This window comes from Corythoichthys intestinalis, chromosome 13 (assembly GCF_030265065.1).
Source record: "Corythoichthys intestinalis isolate RoL2023-P3 chromosome 13, ASM3026506v1, whole genome shotgun sequence".
Classification (NCBI taxonomy): Eukaryota; Metazoa; Chordata; class Actinopteri; order Syngnathiformes; family Syngnathidae; genus Corythoichthys; species Corythoichthys intestinalis.
In genome coordinates this window covers 51,528,280-51,543,969 of record NC_080407.1, presented here as the reverse complement: position 1 = coordinate 51,543,969, position 15,690 = coordinate 51,528,280, and the positions used below count along the sequence as shown (strand labels likewise).

At 39.0% G+C, this 15,690-nt stretch overlaps 3 protein-coding genes across 3 annotated transcripts in view; 2 read left to right on the top strand and 1 right to left on the bottom strand.

Annotated features, from left to right (window-relative positions):
• The window catches only part of haus4 (HAUS augmin-like complex, subunit 4), a 268,044-nt gene that overhangs the window by 10,902 nt on the left and 241,452 nt on the right, over positions 1–15,690 (top strand). The gene's annotated exons all lie outside the window — the stretch shown is intronic.
• gc2 (guanylyl cyclase 2) overlaps positions 1–15,690 on the bottom strand; it is a 196,357-nt gene that overhangs the window by 66,588 nt on the left and 114,079 nt on the right. The gene's annotated exons all lie outside the window — the stretch shown is intronic.
• Positions 8,992–15,690, top strand: part of fgf11a (fibroblast growth factor 11a) — a 74,836-nt gene continuing 68,137 nt past the window's right edge. Inside the window, exon 1 of the mRNA XM_057855025.1 lies at positions 8,992–9,796. Within this exon, the coding sequence (XP_057711008.1) occupies positions 9,604–9,796 (193 nt within the window). The 5' untranslated portion in view covers positions 8,992–9,603. The remainder of the gene's footprint in view (positions 9,797–15,690) is intronic.

Genomic DNA, 15,690 nt, shown 5'->3' with positions numbered 1-15,690 from the left:
AAAAGATAAATGTTAGTACAAGTTATAGAAATTTTATATTTAAACCCCTCAATGTTTTTGTTTTAATAAAATTTGTAAAATTTTCAATCAAAAAATAAACTAGTAGCCCGCCATTGTTGATGTCAATAATTACTTACACAATGCTCATGGGTGCTAAAGCCTATAAAATCAGTCGCACCCAAGCGCCAGCAGAGGGCGCCAAAATTCCATAAAACAAAATTAACAAGTGGGCATTTCACTGTACTGTCATTTAAATCTGTCTGAGCGGGACATGTGCGTTAATTGCGTCAAATATTTTAACGTGATTAATTAAAAAAAATTAATTACCGCCCGTTAACGCGATAATTTTGACATATATATATTATGTATTGTTATATATCTGTGAGAGGGATCCACGGATAGAAAAACTTGTAATTCTTAAAAGATAAATGTGACTTTGTATATTGTGACTAAATATTGCCATCTAGTGTATTTATTGAGCTTTCAGTAAATGATATTGTAGCCATTTAACTGTTGTGCCCAAATGCATGATGGGAAGTGCACCCATGACTGTGCGTAATGGTCCCAATTGATACATCTTCTCTGCATTGGGAAGTAACATAAGGTGTTAAGAAAAAGATCAATTACTACCTTTCTTCCCCACATTGCTTCCCACGATATTTCTAATCGTAGGGAGAGGGATTGTAAGGCTTTAGCCAATTAAAAAAAGGCTCCAAAGTCTGCCAAAATTCACTCTACTCATTTTACGCTGCCTTTTCGCTCTATATATAGGTAAAACGGCGCCATTACAGATTGAACGCGACAATGCGTGAGTGGGTCGTGCAGCGCATGCGTTAATTGCGTTAAATATTTGAACGTGATACATTTTTTAAAAAATTAATTACCGCCGTTAACGGGGTAAATTTGATAACCCTACCTTAAGCCTAAACTAAAGACTCCGGATGAATGTAACATATTATGTGTGCAACGTTAAATACAATTAGAAAACAATTTTAAATTTTTTTTTAAAAAGGCATGTCCGATATTTTTATGCTGATTCCGATACTTTGAAAATGACGCGATCGATCTGGAAATCTCTAGTTTTTACTCTACATACATGCATATAATTACATTATTAACATACTCGAGACTATGAATCACCATTACCTGCATGGTCACATTTTTCGTAGCCGTCAATTCAGCAAAACGGACCAGTCACATAGCAAACATTTTCCTCTTGAAACTTCATATTTTGCTTCATATGTCGAGACAAATAATGAGTCAAATTTTACGCTGGATGTCGATGCAATTGTACGTCAAGGTACCACTCCTCAACCCCCTTCGAAGATGGGAGATATTAGAAGTTTTTTGTTTTTCGGCCAGCAGCAGCCACTGTAAGTCATGTAAAAAGACATCAATGTTGTGGTGGTGGGGGGAAACACCAGTAATTTTGCTACTGAAAGTCCAACCTGCATCAGAGTTAGCATAACATTAAACTGTGTGAACTTGATTACCTGCAAAACTACTGCGGTCAGGCCAACTTCCACAAGGAACAACAAAGTCAAGCCAGCCGTCCCTCGTTTGGGTCATTGTTTGCATGATTTGCATTACGCTAATGCAAGGCGATGGCTTCAGGGAGCAGGCCTTTTATTAAAAACAAGCGGGGAACATGATCAATCCAATAATCGGCCTCCGAGGATTGAAGCGTATCCATCCATAGAATATATCTACTAAATTGCATTTCAATCCATCCACGAATAACGGAGAAACAGCCATTTTAGTTAGTGTCCATAAGAAGAAAAACAACAACAAAATGACATTTTAAGCATATGAATAGTTTAAAAAGACAGGAGGTTGGACTTTCACGGACGTCAATGGCAGCCAAAGACTTATTAGTGATTTTATGTCTCTATGCCAGTCCGTCAAAAATGTTGCCTTCAGCAAGATTGGTCAAGAAAGGTTGAGAACTGCTGCTTCAAATAACATCAAAACACACATACGCCGCTTCCCTCCTTCATTTCCTCTTACGTCGTCCTCTCTTGAGCAGGACGTTCCTGTCTCTGGTCATGATGTCTGCTGAACAACTCACATCAAATCTGCGTCGGCCTCCCGCGTGTCCCTTCGCGTCACGTTCATAAGCTTGTACATTCAAACAAACGCGCAGGGCGCAGAGTTGAAATTTACGACTGTGTGCGGAAGACATTCATCGGATCTGTGATGCGTTTTCACAGGCTTGTACTTGTCTTGTTCCGCGAGATGAATGACACCGGGAAGCGTTTTAATGGACTCTACAGATGACTTTGTGCGTGCTCATGGTACACAGCAGCAAGTAAGACTGGGAAGAAGGCGGAATGATAGTTTTCATGAGAGACAGCGAGAACCAAAAGTGGTATTTGCCATGTGGCATTGTTTTGCCATATGGCAAAATGGATTTTGCCGAGTGTAATTTTTTTTGCCATGTGGTATAATGGATTTTGCGATGTGGCATTTTTTTGCCATGTGGCAAAATGAATTTTGATATGTGGCATTTTTTTTGCCATGTGGCAAAATGAATTTTGCCATGTTGCATTTTTTGCCATTTGGCAAAATGTTTTAACCATGTGGCTTTTTTTTTTTGCATGTGGCATTTTTTGTCATGTGGCAAAATTGATTTTGCAAAAATTGATTTAAAATGAATGGAAAATTTGGATGTGCATAGCCATCAATGGCATGGACGTGCATGGCCTGCAAAAATGCCATACACAAAAAAAAGAATGCCACATACCAAAATCCATTTTGCTGTATACCAAAAAAATGGCATATGGCAAAATCAATTTTGCCACGCTGCAGAAAAAAAGCCACATGGCAAAAAAAATATGGTATATGGCTTTTGTTTTGGTATGTGGCTTTTTTTTGGGTATATGGCATTTTTGCAGGCCATGCACGTCCATGCCATTGTCCATGTCCAAATTTTCCATTCATTTTAAATTGCCGGTAAACATGTGTGGCTGTGAATTTTGGCAAAATCCATTTTGCCACATGGCAGTAAAAATGCCTCCTTGCAAAATCCATTTTGCCACGTGGCAAAAAATTGCCACATGGCAAAAAAAGGCCATGTGGCGAAATCCATTTTGCCACGTGGCAAAAAATGCTACATGTCGCCACATGGATAAAAATGCTACATGGCAAAATCCATTTTGCCACATGACAAAAAAAATGCTACACGGCAAAATCCATTTTGCCAGATGTCAAAAAAAAAATGCCACATGGCAAAACCCATTTTGCCACATGGCAAAAAAAGGCCACATGGCGAAATCCATTTTGCCACATGGGAAAAAAATGCTACAAAGCAAAATCCATTTTGCCACATGGCAAAAAAAATGCCACACGGCAAAAAAAATGCCACATGTCAAAAAATGCCATATGGCAGAACCAATTTTACCACATGGCAAAAAAAAATATGGTATATGGCTTTTGTTTTGGTATGTGGCTTTTTTTGGGGTATATGGCATTTTTGCAGGCCATGCACGTCCATGCCATTGCCGGCTATGCACGTCCAAATTTTCCATTCATTTTAAATTGCCGATAAACATGTGTGGCTGTGAATTTTGGCAAAATCCATTTTGCCACATGGCAGTAAAAATACCTCATTGCAATGTGGCAAAAAATTGCCACATGGCAAAAAAATGCCATGTGGCGAAATCCATTTTGCCACATGGCAAAAAATGCTACATGGCAAAATCCATTTTGCCACATGACAAAAAAAATGCTACATGGCAAAATCCATTTTGCCACATGTCAAAAAAAATGCCACATGGCAAAACCCATTTTGCTACATGGCAAAAAAAGGCCACATGGCGAAATCCATTTTGCCACGTGGGAAAAAAATGCTACAAGGCAAAATCCATTTTGCCACATGGTGAAAAAAATGCCACACGGCAAAAAAAATGCCACATGTCAAAAAATGCCACAGGGCAAAATCCATTTTGCCACGTGGCATAAAAATGCCACATGGCAGAACCAATTTTACCACATGGAAAAAAAATGCCACATGGCAAAACCAATTTTGCCACATGGCAAAATTCATTTTGCCACATGGCAAAAAAAATCAACATGGGAAAATCCATTTTGCACATGGCAAAAAAATGCCACATGGCAAATTCCATTTTGCCACATGGCAAATTCCATTTTGCCACATGCCAAAAATAATGCCACATGGCAAAAAAATGTCCCATGGCAAAACCAATTTGCCACATACCAAAATCAATTTAGCCACATACCAAATAACTTTTCGTTCTCGGCCCTGCTGTAGTTCGATCATGAGAAAAGTGGCTAATTTGCTTAACGCGTACAGACAGCAGATAGCAAATTCCGTACAGTAAACACGAGGCGCATCCAGTAAACATGACGTTCACTGTTTAACATTGGGCGTATACATCGGTGTCAGCGTTTTGATGGATTTATAGGCCGGGCTACTCCTTAGGAATATAAATCAGCTCACCACAAAGCAGGCTAAAAACATGATCTCGTCAAGCTCTCTTTATGGCTCCGTATGTGCTTTGGTTGTCCGCATTTTTAATGAGTAGGGCTGAATGACATTGGAAAAAATTGATATTGCGACTTTTTGTGGCGCTATTAAAAAAGAATTTTCACCAGATGACTTCAATAGCTCTGTTTGGGAAGACTTTGGCTATGACCACATTATATTCATTAGAGATGGACCGATACGATCACGTGATCGGAAATACCGCCCGATCGTGCCATTTTTCAGGGGATCGTAATTAGGTGAAAAGGATCGGGTTTTATGTTTTTCATGCTCGTACTGCCTCTCATCCTCCCTCCCGTTAAGCAGTGCGATCAAACCGTTTTTCTTGGTCAATACTGCAGCTGCCGTTTGGTACTTAAAGCAACACTAGGTAACTTTTCAACCTTTAGAAAATATTTTCATAACATTTGTGATGATATGTTGAGGAGGTCTGTATCACTTTCACCGGCACAAATTAGCTTTGAGGACGTCATAAGCATTCATTAATGCTCATGGCAGTGTCATGTCATGATTATGATGGTCTTGTGACAGTCCTACGGCGCCACTGTCATAAAAGGTGTTACCAAATTCCATAACTAACAATTATTGAAACAACTCAAACAGTAACTGAAGAAATAATTACCACAGAACATGAATTTTAATTTGCTATTTACATCTGTAGCGCTGCAAAGCATGCTAGGAGGCATGTTGGACAACAACAGTGTTGACAGCAGAGATTGACTGTCTCCCCTAAGAGAACAGTGATGGCTAAATGAAGCTTCTTGAAGCAATGATGGTTCATTTGGTCTTATGACAGTCCTATTGTGCCACAGTCAAATAATACGTTACCAAATTCCACAACTAGCAATTAATTAAACAACTACAACAGTAGTTTGCTGACTGACTAGCATCACAATTCGCAATATTTACATGATATAAATGCTACCTGCACAGTTTTTTTGTTTTTAACCAAGAATCGCGACTGTTTTACGTCCTTAACTAGAAAGAATTCAGGGATTTAAGCATTTATTCACAAGAATTTTCAATAGAAAAAGCTCCATCTGTGATATGGCGGCTGCTAATTTGCTCACTGACTAGCAACACGTTCGACATATTTACGAAAAATAAATGCTAACTGCACGGTTTTTCTGCTTTTGACCAAGAATCGAGACTGTTTTACGTCCATATCTATAAAGAATTCAGGGATTTAAGCATTTATTCACAACAATTTTTGACAGAAAAAGCTTTGTCAGCGATTTGGCGGCTACTAATTTGCTTACTGACTAGCAGCACGTTCGACATATTTACGTAAAATAAATGCTAACTGCACGGTTTGTCTGCTTTTGACCAAGAATCGAGACTGTTTTACGTCCATATCTATAATGAATTCAGGGATTTAAGCATGTATTCACAAGAATTTTCAACGGAAAAAGCTTTGTTATATGCCGGCTGCTAATTTGCTTACTGACTAGCAGCAGGTTCGACATATTACGTAAATTAAATGCTAACTGCACGGTTTTTCTGCTTTTGACCAAGAATCGAGACGGTTTTACGTCCATATCTGTAAAGATTTCAGAGATTTAAGCATTTATTCACAAGAATTTTCAACAGAAAAAGCTTTGTCAGTGATTTGGCGGCTGCTAATTTGCTTACTGACTAGCATCACAGTTGGCAATATTTGCATGAAATAAATGCTACCTGCACATTTTTTAGCTTTTAACCAAGAATCGAGACTGTATTACGTCCATATCTATATGGAATCCAGGGATTTAAGGATTTATTCACGAAAATTTTCAAAGGAAAAAGCTTTGTCTGTGTTATGCCTGCTGCTAATTTGCTTACTGACTAGCAGCAGGTTCGACATATTACGTAAATTAAATGCTAACTGCACGGTTTTTCTGCTTTTGACCAAGAATCGAGACGGTTTTACGTCCATATCTGTAAAGATTTCAGAGATTTAAGCATTTATTCACAAGAATTTTCAACAGAAAAAGCTTTGTCAGCGATTTGGCGGCTGCTAATTTGCTTACTGACTAGCATCACAGTTGGCAATATTTGCATGAAATAAATGCTACCTGCACATTTTTTAGCTTTTAACCAAGAATCGAGACTGTATTACGTCCATATCTATATGGAATCCAGGGATTTAAGGATTTATTCACGAAAATTTTCAAAGGAAAAAGCTTTGTCTGTGTTATGCCTGCTGCTAATTTGCTTACTGACTAGCAGCAGGTTCGACATATTACGTAAATTAAATGCTAACTGCACGGTTTTTCTGCTTTTGACCAAGAATCGAGACGGTTTTACGTCCATATCTGTAAAGATTTCAGAGATTTAAGCATTTATTCACAAGAATTTTCAACAGAAAAAGCTTTGTCAGTGATTTGGCGGCTGCTAATTTGCTTACTGACTAGCATCACAGTTCGCAATATTTGCATGAAATAAATGCTACCTGCACATTTTTTAGCTTTTAACCAAGAATCGAGACTGTATTACGTCCATATCTATATGGAATCCAGGGATTTAAGGATTTATTCACGAAAATTTTCAAAGGAAAAAGCTTTGTCTGTGTTATGCCGGCTGCTAATTTGCTTACTGACTAGCAGCAGGTTCGACATATTACGTAAATTAAATGCTAACTGCACGGTTTTTCTGCTTTTGACCAAGAATCGAGACGGTTTTACGTCCATATCTGTAAAGATTTCAGAGATTTAAGCATTTATTCACAAGAATTTTCAACAGAAAAAGCTTTGTCAGCGATTTGGCGGCTGCTAATTTGCTTACTGACTAGCATCACAGTTCGCAATATTTGCATGAAATAAATGCTAGCTGCACATTTTTTAGCTTTTAACCAAAAATCGAGACTGTTTTACGTCCATATCTATATGGAATTCAGGGATTTAAGCATTTATTCACGAAAATTTTCAAAGGAAAAAGCTTTGTCTGTGATATGCCGGCTGCTAATTTGCTTACTGACTAGCAGCAGGTTCGACATATTACGTAAAATAAATGCTAACTGCACGGTTTTTCTGCTTTTGACCAAGAATCAAGACTGTTTTACGTCCATATCTATAGTGAATTCAGGGATTTAAGCATTTATTCACGAGAATTTTCAACAGAAAAAGCTCCATCTGTGATATGGCGGCTGCTAATTTGCTTACTGACTAACATCATAGTTCGCAATATTTACATGAAATAAATGCTACCTGCACATTTTTTTTTGCTTTTAACCAATAATCGAGACTGTTTTACGTCCATATCTAGAAAGAATTCAGGGATTTAAGCATTTATTCACGAAAATTTTCAACGGAAAAAGCTCCGTCTGTGATATGGCGGATGCTCATTTCTCACTGACTAGCATCACAGTTCGCAATATTTACATGAAATAAAAGCTACCTGCACGGTTTGTCGGCTTTTGGCCAAAAAACGAGACTGTTTTTGTGTCCATATCTATAAAGAATTCATGGATTTAAGCATTTATTCACAAGAATTTTTAACGGAAAAAGCTCTGTCCGTAATATGGCGGCTGCTAATTTGCTCACTGACTAGCATCACAGTTCGCAATATTTATATGAAATAAATGCTACCTGCACGTTTTTTTTTTGCTTTTAACCAAGAATCTAGACTGTTTTATGTCCATATCTAGAAAGAATTCAGGGATTTAAGCATTTATTCACAAGAATTTTCAACGGAAAAAACTTTGTTATATGCCGACTGCTAATTTGCTTACTGACTAGCAGCACATTCGACATATTTATGTAAAATAAATGCTAACTGCACGGTTTTTCTGGTTTTGACCAAGAATCGAGGCTGTTTTACGGCCATATCTATAAAGAATTCAGGGATTTAAGCATGTATTCACAAGAATTTTCAACAGAAAAAGCTTTGTCAATGATATGGCGGCTGCTAATTTGCTTACTGACTAGCATCACAGTTTGCAATGTTTACATGAAATAAATGCTACCTGCACATTTTTTTTGCTTTTAACCAAGAATCGAGACTGTTTTACGTCCATATCTAGAAAAAATTCATGGATTTAAGCATTCATTCACAAGAATTTTCAACGGAAAAAGCTGTTTGTGTTTCCATGCGGTCAGCTTTGACGGAAATGGGCCCCGCGCCCCGTAGCCCAAACATGATGAAGTCTATGATATAGTATATTATAATCCAAAAAAAGGGACAAAGACGCTACATCTCAGACCCCTGCATTGGTGAAGGTGAAATCTTAGATAACGAAATACCCAATATATCCACCACCTGTTGCTTTGGCATGCACATGAAAAACAACTAGTTGGGGAAGAAAAGCCGTTTCGGAACACGCATAGTGACAATAGGGAGACGAAGCTCAAGTCGCCTTTTCATGCTTCGAGGTACAGTCTCCTCTGCATAATATTTGGACGCTTTTAGAAATAGATCCACTGTATAAACTGCATACCTGCCAGCTAGCCACTCCCTCTGCCCACCCCCTCTCTCGCTTTCCCTCTCTCTCTCTATCTCGCTGTGTCTCGTTCCTCTCATTCATCCCTCCTAAGCGTGGCTGAAGGACACGGCGCTCTGCTCGTACTCAGCGGAGGAGCCCGATCAGACATGGGGCGGTAGATCCCGTCCTCTCTCTTCGAGGATTTGAAAGTCACCCCTGGAAGGATGCTCGGACGGAGCGCTCCCACGTCTCCTCGGGAAGCCAGGAGGGCATGAAGGACTCGGACTGAGGGAGTAAGACAGGATACCTCCGTTTCTGGACATTGTGTGTAATATTGACATTCAAGCTTGAAGGATTCCTCAACTGGGTGAATGCTTGAGTCAAAGTTCACCGGAGCTCAAGGAGACAGGGGCTGGACCGCGCTTGTATTTGATTGGATAAGAACATGACCCGTCCCAAGGAAAGAACACCAAAAATTCAATACAGGGTTCACCCGATCGGGATCTTCAACAGGGCTCCGTTTCAGTTTTTTTGAAGTTGTCACCTCTTCTTGCCTTAGATTCATTTTCCTTCCGGCTAATCAACTCGAGACGACCGTTGCGCTGTTCCGTCGCCCTGGGTGAGCGGGCAGGGGGGTGGCCCACGGTACCCCCCACCATCTGGGCGCCACCGGGCCGCCGGCAAGGCCTGCGCTGGCAAGATGGCCGCCCTTGCCAGCTCCCTTATTCGGCAGCGTCGGGAGGTCAAGGACCCCCAGACCAACCGTCAGATCGCCAGCAAGCGAAAGCCGTGCCCGAAAAGCAACAAGTCGCTCTGCCAGAAGCAAATCCTCATTTTGATATCCAAGGTTCGATTATGCGGCAGTCGAGGGAGGAAAATGGAAAAAAGACCAGGTGAGCTCCACTTTTTTTCTCTCCAGATCTTATCCTCGCTTTTGCTTCGGACAGACGGTGATGGTCTGAGGCCAGAATACAGATTAATCCTCAATGCAGAGGACATCCATGCTGTAATTCCCGGTCCAGAGCTTAATCCCAACCTGGGAATCCATCCAGGCTGTCTCTCTATTGACTGGAATGGGATCGTTTCCAGTCTAGTCTTCCAATTCACTGTCCCAACTTGTTTTGTGTCTGCTTTGCTTGATTCGGCTCAAGAATAAAGCCATATCATGACCACGTAAAACTGCAAAACAGAGTCTGAAAAAGTCTAGCTCAGCAAAGTGTTGTGATTACATGAAGAAATAAGGCACAAGTAGTCTCAGGTTTACGAACGAATTCCATTCCTGCACTGTTGATGTAACCCGGAAGTCAAAAACTATCCAAAAACATGTATTATACGTATAACCGTGGTGGCTGAAAAGTCTCATTGCATGAAATTGACTTTCCTATATTATATATATATAGGTACGTTTACGTATATGTATGTATTATCTATATATTGGGCTGTCAAACGATTAAAATTTTTAATCGAGTTAATTACTGCTTAAAAATTAATTAATCGTAATTAATCGCAATCCAAACCATCTATAAAATATGCCATATTTTACGGTACATAGGGACTGTATTTGTTTATTATAACAAACCAACAAAATGGCATTAACATTATTAACATTCCGTTAAAGCGATCCATGGATAGAAAGACTTGTAGTTCTTAAAAGATAAATGTAAGTTATAGAAATGTTATATTAAAACCCCTCTTAATGTTTTCGTTTTGATAAAATTTGTAAAAATTTCAATCAAAAAATAAACTAGTAGCCCGCCATTGTTGATGTCAATATTTATACAATGCTCATGGGTGCTGAAGCCTATAAAATCAGTCGCACCCAAGCGCCAGCAAAGGGCGGCAAAACTCCATAAAACACAATTAACATGTGGGCATTTCACTGTACTGTCATTTAAATCTGTCTGAGCGGGGCATGTGCGTTAATTGCGTCAAATATTTTAACGTGATTAATTTTAAAAAATTAATTACCGCCCGTTAACACGATAAGTTTGACAGCCCTAATTAAAACCCCTCTTCATGTTTTCGTTTTAATAAAATTTGTAAAATTTTCAATCAAAAGTAGAGTTAATATAATGATGATAAAAAAGTAAGTTTTACGTGTATTTTGCATAGCTATTTTGATGTGGAATGCCAGTTCATTTTGCATTGTTGTTTAACTGTGAGAATAGGGCCTCATTACTATAGACTGAAGTGCTTTTCTTTTTGTAAACATTTTTTGAGAGCGACAGGAATATTATTTTTGTTGTGCTTTCACTAAACGATACTTAATGTTTGTTGTGAAGCTTATGCAATAAACGGCGCGGTCCAAAGAACGCCTGTGTCCACTCGCCTTTATAAAATATATATCTCTGTACATATCGTACCCAAAATACAACAAGAGACACATAATTGCCACTAAAAGAAAGAAAACTTACCGAAATATGTGTGGAGCACAAATAGGAATTTGCATTGCATTGCATTGTGCATGCAGCATAAACATCTCACAACTACTAAATCTCCCACGTTTAGAAGAAATAACATTAGTATGGAACGGCGCTGCCCCCTAGCGGCCGGTTGCATTCTCTTCACTCTTATAATCTCTTATAATCACTCTTGTAATCTGAGGCAATGTGCGAGCGGGTCATTCAGTGCATGCGTTACTTGCGTCAAATATTTTAACGTGATTAATTAAAAAAAATAATTAACGCCCGTTAATGCGATAATTTTGACAGCCCTAATATATATATATATATATATATATATATATATATATATATATATATATATATATATATATATAAAGTTGTAAAGCAATAAAACTGCAACAAAAATGGAAAAAAAAAAAAAAAAAATTCTATAATAGGTCAAAATTATTTTTCGAACGGATCATGTGACTAGCACCTTAAATGGTCATTTGCTTTTCATTAAAAAAAAAAAAAATAGGGGAGGACAATTTTATTTCTCAAATGAATTTTTTTCTTTGAAATTTTTTTTTTTTAAATTGAATTTTTCATTTTGAAAACACATTTTTTATACAACTTAATTGATTAAATAACAAAGACAAAAATGTCCTAGTCAAAATGGGGCCCAAACATAAATCAACATTACTTGAATCAAAAAAAAAAAAAAAAAAAAAAAAAAATCCATAAAAAAAAAGCTTTCACGTGCATTTATTCCCCCTTGAGTTTCAAATTTATTTTTGCATTCAAACATTTTTTATGATTGAAGTGACTTTTTTTTGGTTGAAAATATATATTTTAATTGATGCAACTTTTTAAAAAAAAAATTGAATAATAAAGACAAATCTACTTCCACATAGCTCCGCCAAGGGGATACAATTTTTGACAGGGGTAACTACATTGGCACAGCACCAACTGAATAATTAAAAGTCAGGTTATTCGCAATTATTTCTCCAAAATGGATAAGCGACAAGACTTTTGTCTGGGACCGTAATAGAAAACTATCCAAAAACATGTATTATACGTCATTGTACTGTCCTCGCCAAGACTTTGGAGCAAAGTCCTGGCTAGACAGTGAGCTAAGCTCCGAAATGACGATGTCAGACATCCGTGTGGTTTGCTGACTTTATTCAGCTGCTCATGACGTCAACACTTGCAGAATTAAACAAATAAAATGAAATTAGTCTCATCTTCAATAACAATTCAAATTTGCATTTCGAAGTAGCTGCTGATACAGCAATAACAAACGATTAGCGTGTATCAGTTAGCGTCCGAAACGATCACATAAACTCACCCCAAGTATTTGACAGCAATTTGAAACGAACAATAAACAATACAAAAGGGGTTTTATATACGGAAGTCGTCTCTGGATGCTTCACAAGCAACAAATGTCCGCACAGGTGGTCAGCTCTGCCACTCGGCTGCTCTGTGTGTGATACTCACAAAACAAAAGCCAACATTTAATGGGAATCTCGGATTCAAAGACCAATTGTGGGCTCGGATAAGCCGCAATTTTTCTCTTTTACAATAATACGAAAAAGTATCTGAACCTTTTGGAATTTCTAACATTTTTGCATAAAATCATCAAAATCACACAGATGAAAAAACTGTTTTAACTAAAACCACTGAAACATTAATAGGTTTTCATATTTTAATGAGGATAGCATGCAAACAATAACAGAAGGAACAGAAAATATATAAGTAAACCATCTGCCTAAGGAGACTTAAAGAATGGAATGGAATTTTATTGTCTTCATCATCAGTATCATTGACAGTCATTGACAATCACAAAATGTGATATGATTTGCCCGAAGGAACCAAAGAAGAGGACAAAGGCGGACGAGATGAAGCATATGCTCATCAGTTTCCCGCCCCCCATACAACTAAAGACGCACATTCAGGCATGGAACATACATCAAAACTGTACAATAGCACAATCAACAATCTGAGTTTAGTAGCGTCCAGTCAAGCAGCTCAATTAGTTTCAGGGCGTACAAGGTTATGGCTTAGTTATGTCCCTGAAATTTTTGCATCTGTTTGCTGTGGAACATTTTGTTGTGGCTATGTGTGTGGCGACCCAGGTGTTGGCTATTTTCCCAGCTTTCTTGAGTTGACGTGCTTTTCTTGCAATTTCGGCGAGTCACGTTGTCATTCAAAAAAATCTTCGACCCTTTCAGGTGGCGTTGGTTAAGCAGGGAAGTCTTGGTCTTGTGGTCTGCCATCTTCATGAGCACAGTCGCCGGTCCTCTCCTCCCAGATGGGAGCAGAAGGCAGCGACGGATGTCCAGCGGTTCCATGTTTATTCCATACTCTTTCAGCTTAGCAATTGCCAGTTGCGCCACTGTGTCCCTTGGGCTAGGCGTAAATTGTAATCCAGAAATGATGAGCTCATTTGCGTGTCGGCACTGGTCGAGATCGTCAGCCAAAATTTCCAGCCTCTTGATGCGAACATCTCTCTCCTCGACCGTCTCCTTGAGTTTCTCGTTTTCAGCGCGAAGTAACTGGAGCTCTCTGACAATTTCTTGATTCTGGTTTCGAATCAAGCCAGTCAAGGAGACCTCCAACTTCTGTATGGAGGATTTTATTTCATCCAAGTCTCCAGGTTTCAAATTCTTTGGAGCCATACTGGGAGTCGAGCTTGCTGGCCCTGAGTGCTCATCGGTTAAGATAAGAGAGTGCTTCGGGAACTCAGAGTGCGTCTGTACACGTTGAAGGCTGAGCAGCGAAAAGAGCAATTGAAAACAATTTTTACCAAACAATTTAAGTCAGGTGTGTGCCCAATCACTGATGAGTGGTTTAAAGCTGTCCTGCTCACTATAAAACACACACCTGGTAAGAATTTTGTTGAGAAGCATTGTCTGATGTGTATAAAGCTGGGAAACGATACAAAATCATCTCTAAAAGTCTCGATATTCATCAATCGACAGTCAGTGAAATTGTCTAAAAAATTGATGAAGACTTGTGGTTCTTAAAAGATAAATGTTAGTACAAGTTATAGAAATTTTATATTAAAACCCCTCTTCATGTTTTTGTTTTGATAAAATTTGTAAAATTTTCAATAAAAAAATAAACTAGTAGCCCGCTATTGTTGATGTCAATAATTACTTACACAATGCTCATGGGTGCTGAAGCCTATAAAATCAGTCGCACCCAAGCGCCAGCAGAGGGCGGCAAAATTCCATAAAACACCATTAACAAGTGGGCATTTCACTCTACTGTCATTTAAATCTGTCTGAGCGGGGCATGTGCATTAATTGCGTCAAATATTTTAACGTGGTTAATTTAAAAAATTAATTAACGTCCGTCAACGCGATAATTTTGACAGCCCTACAAAAAAATACACGTTCTGGAGTGGCGAAGTCAAAGTCCAGACTTGAACCCCATTGAGATGCTGTGGCATGACCTAAAGACAGCGATTCATGGCAGACATCCCAGGAATCTGACTGAACTGCAGCAGTTTTTTTTAGAGAAGAATGGGCCAAGATGAGTCCTGATCGATGTGCCAGACTGATCTGCAGCTACAGGAAGCGTCTGGTTGAAGTTATTGCTGCCAAAGGGGGGCCACAAAATATTAAATGTGATGGTTCACTTAGTTTTTTTCCATTTTTTCCCCTTCTGTCATTGTTTGCATACTATCCTCATTGAAATATTAAAAATTGACAAATGTTTGGGTGGTTTTCGTTAAAGTTGACTCTGTTTTTTCATCTGTGTGATTTTGTTTGACAAAGATCAGATCACATTTGATGGTGATTTTATGCAGGATTTTGTATTTCCTGACCACAAATGAGCATTTTGGGCATAGATTATATCTATTTCGTGGCCACAGAAATCCATTTATTCCCCCTGTACACATGAGTGACCGCGGTTGTTATGCGTCTGCTCCTCTCGGAAGTGTTTGTGTGCTAAGTTCACAGCAATAATGATGCGGGCCACCTCTGACAGCGAGCAGCATCTGCCGCGATGGCGGTCGCTCTATCGCGTGATTACGCTCATAAAATATGTGGGACAGGTCGCGGCGGTGCCGGGAACGCTGTGACGACGCGCCATTGTTAAGGGGGAAATTTTCTATCGGGATTTCACACACTCGTTACGGTAATGGCGGAGGCGAGGGTTAAAGAGTCATTGCCGTTTTACTGATGGGGTCTGTGTTGAGTACCACATATGGCGACGTGCATCTTCATCGTGCTCTTGAGGAGGCGCATGTGGATGGGACTGTGGTGACCTCCGGCTGTCAACGTGCATGTTTGCGTTCCCGTTGGACGGCGTGGCCTCAGGCCACATGTCATCTGAAACTATGTGTGTATTATTGTTGCACCAAGAGGCACTTGGAGGCCAATTTGGAGGCCTGA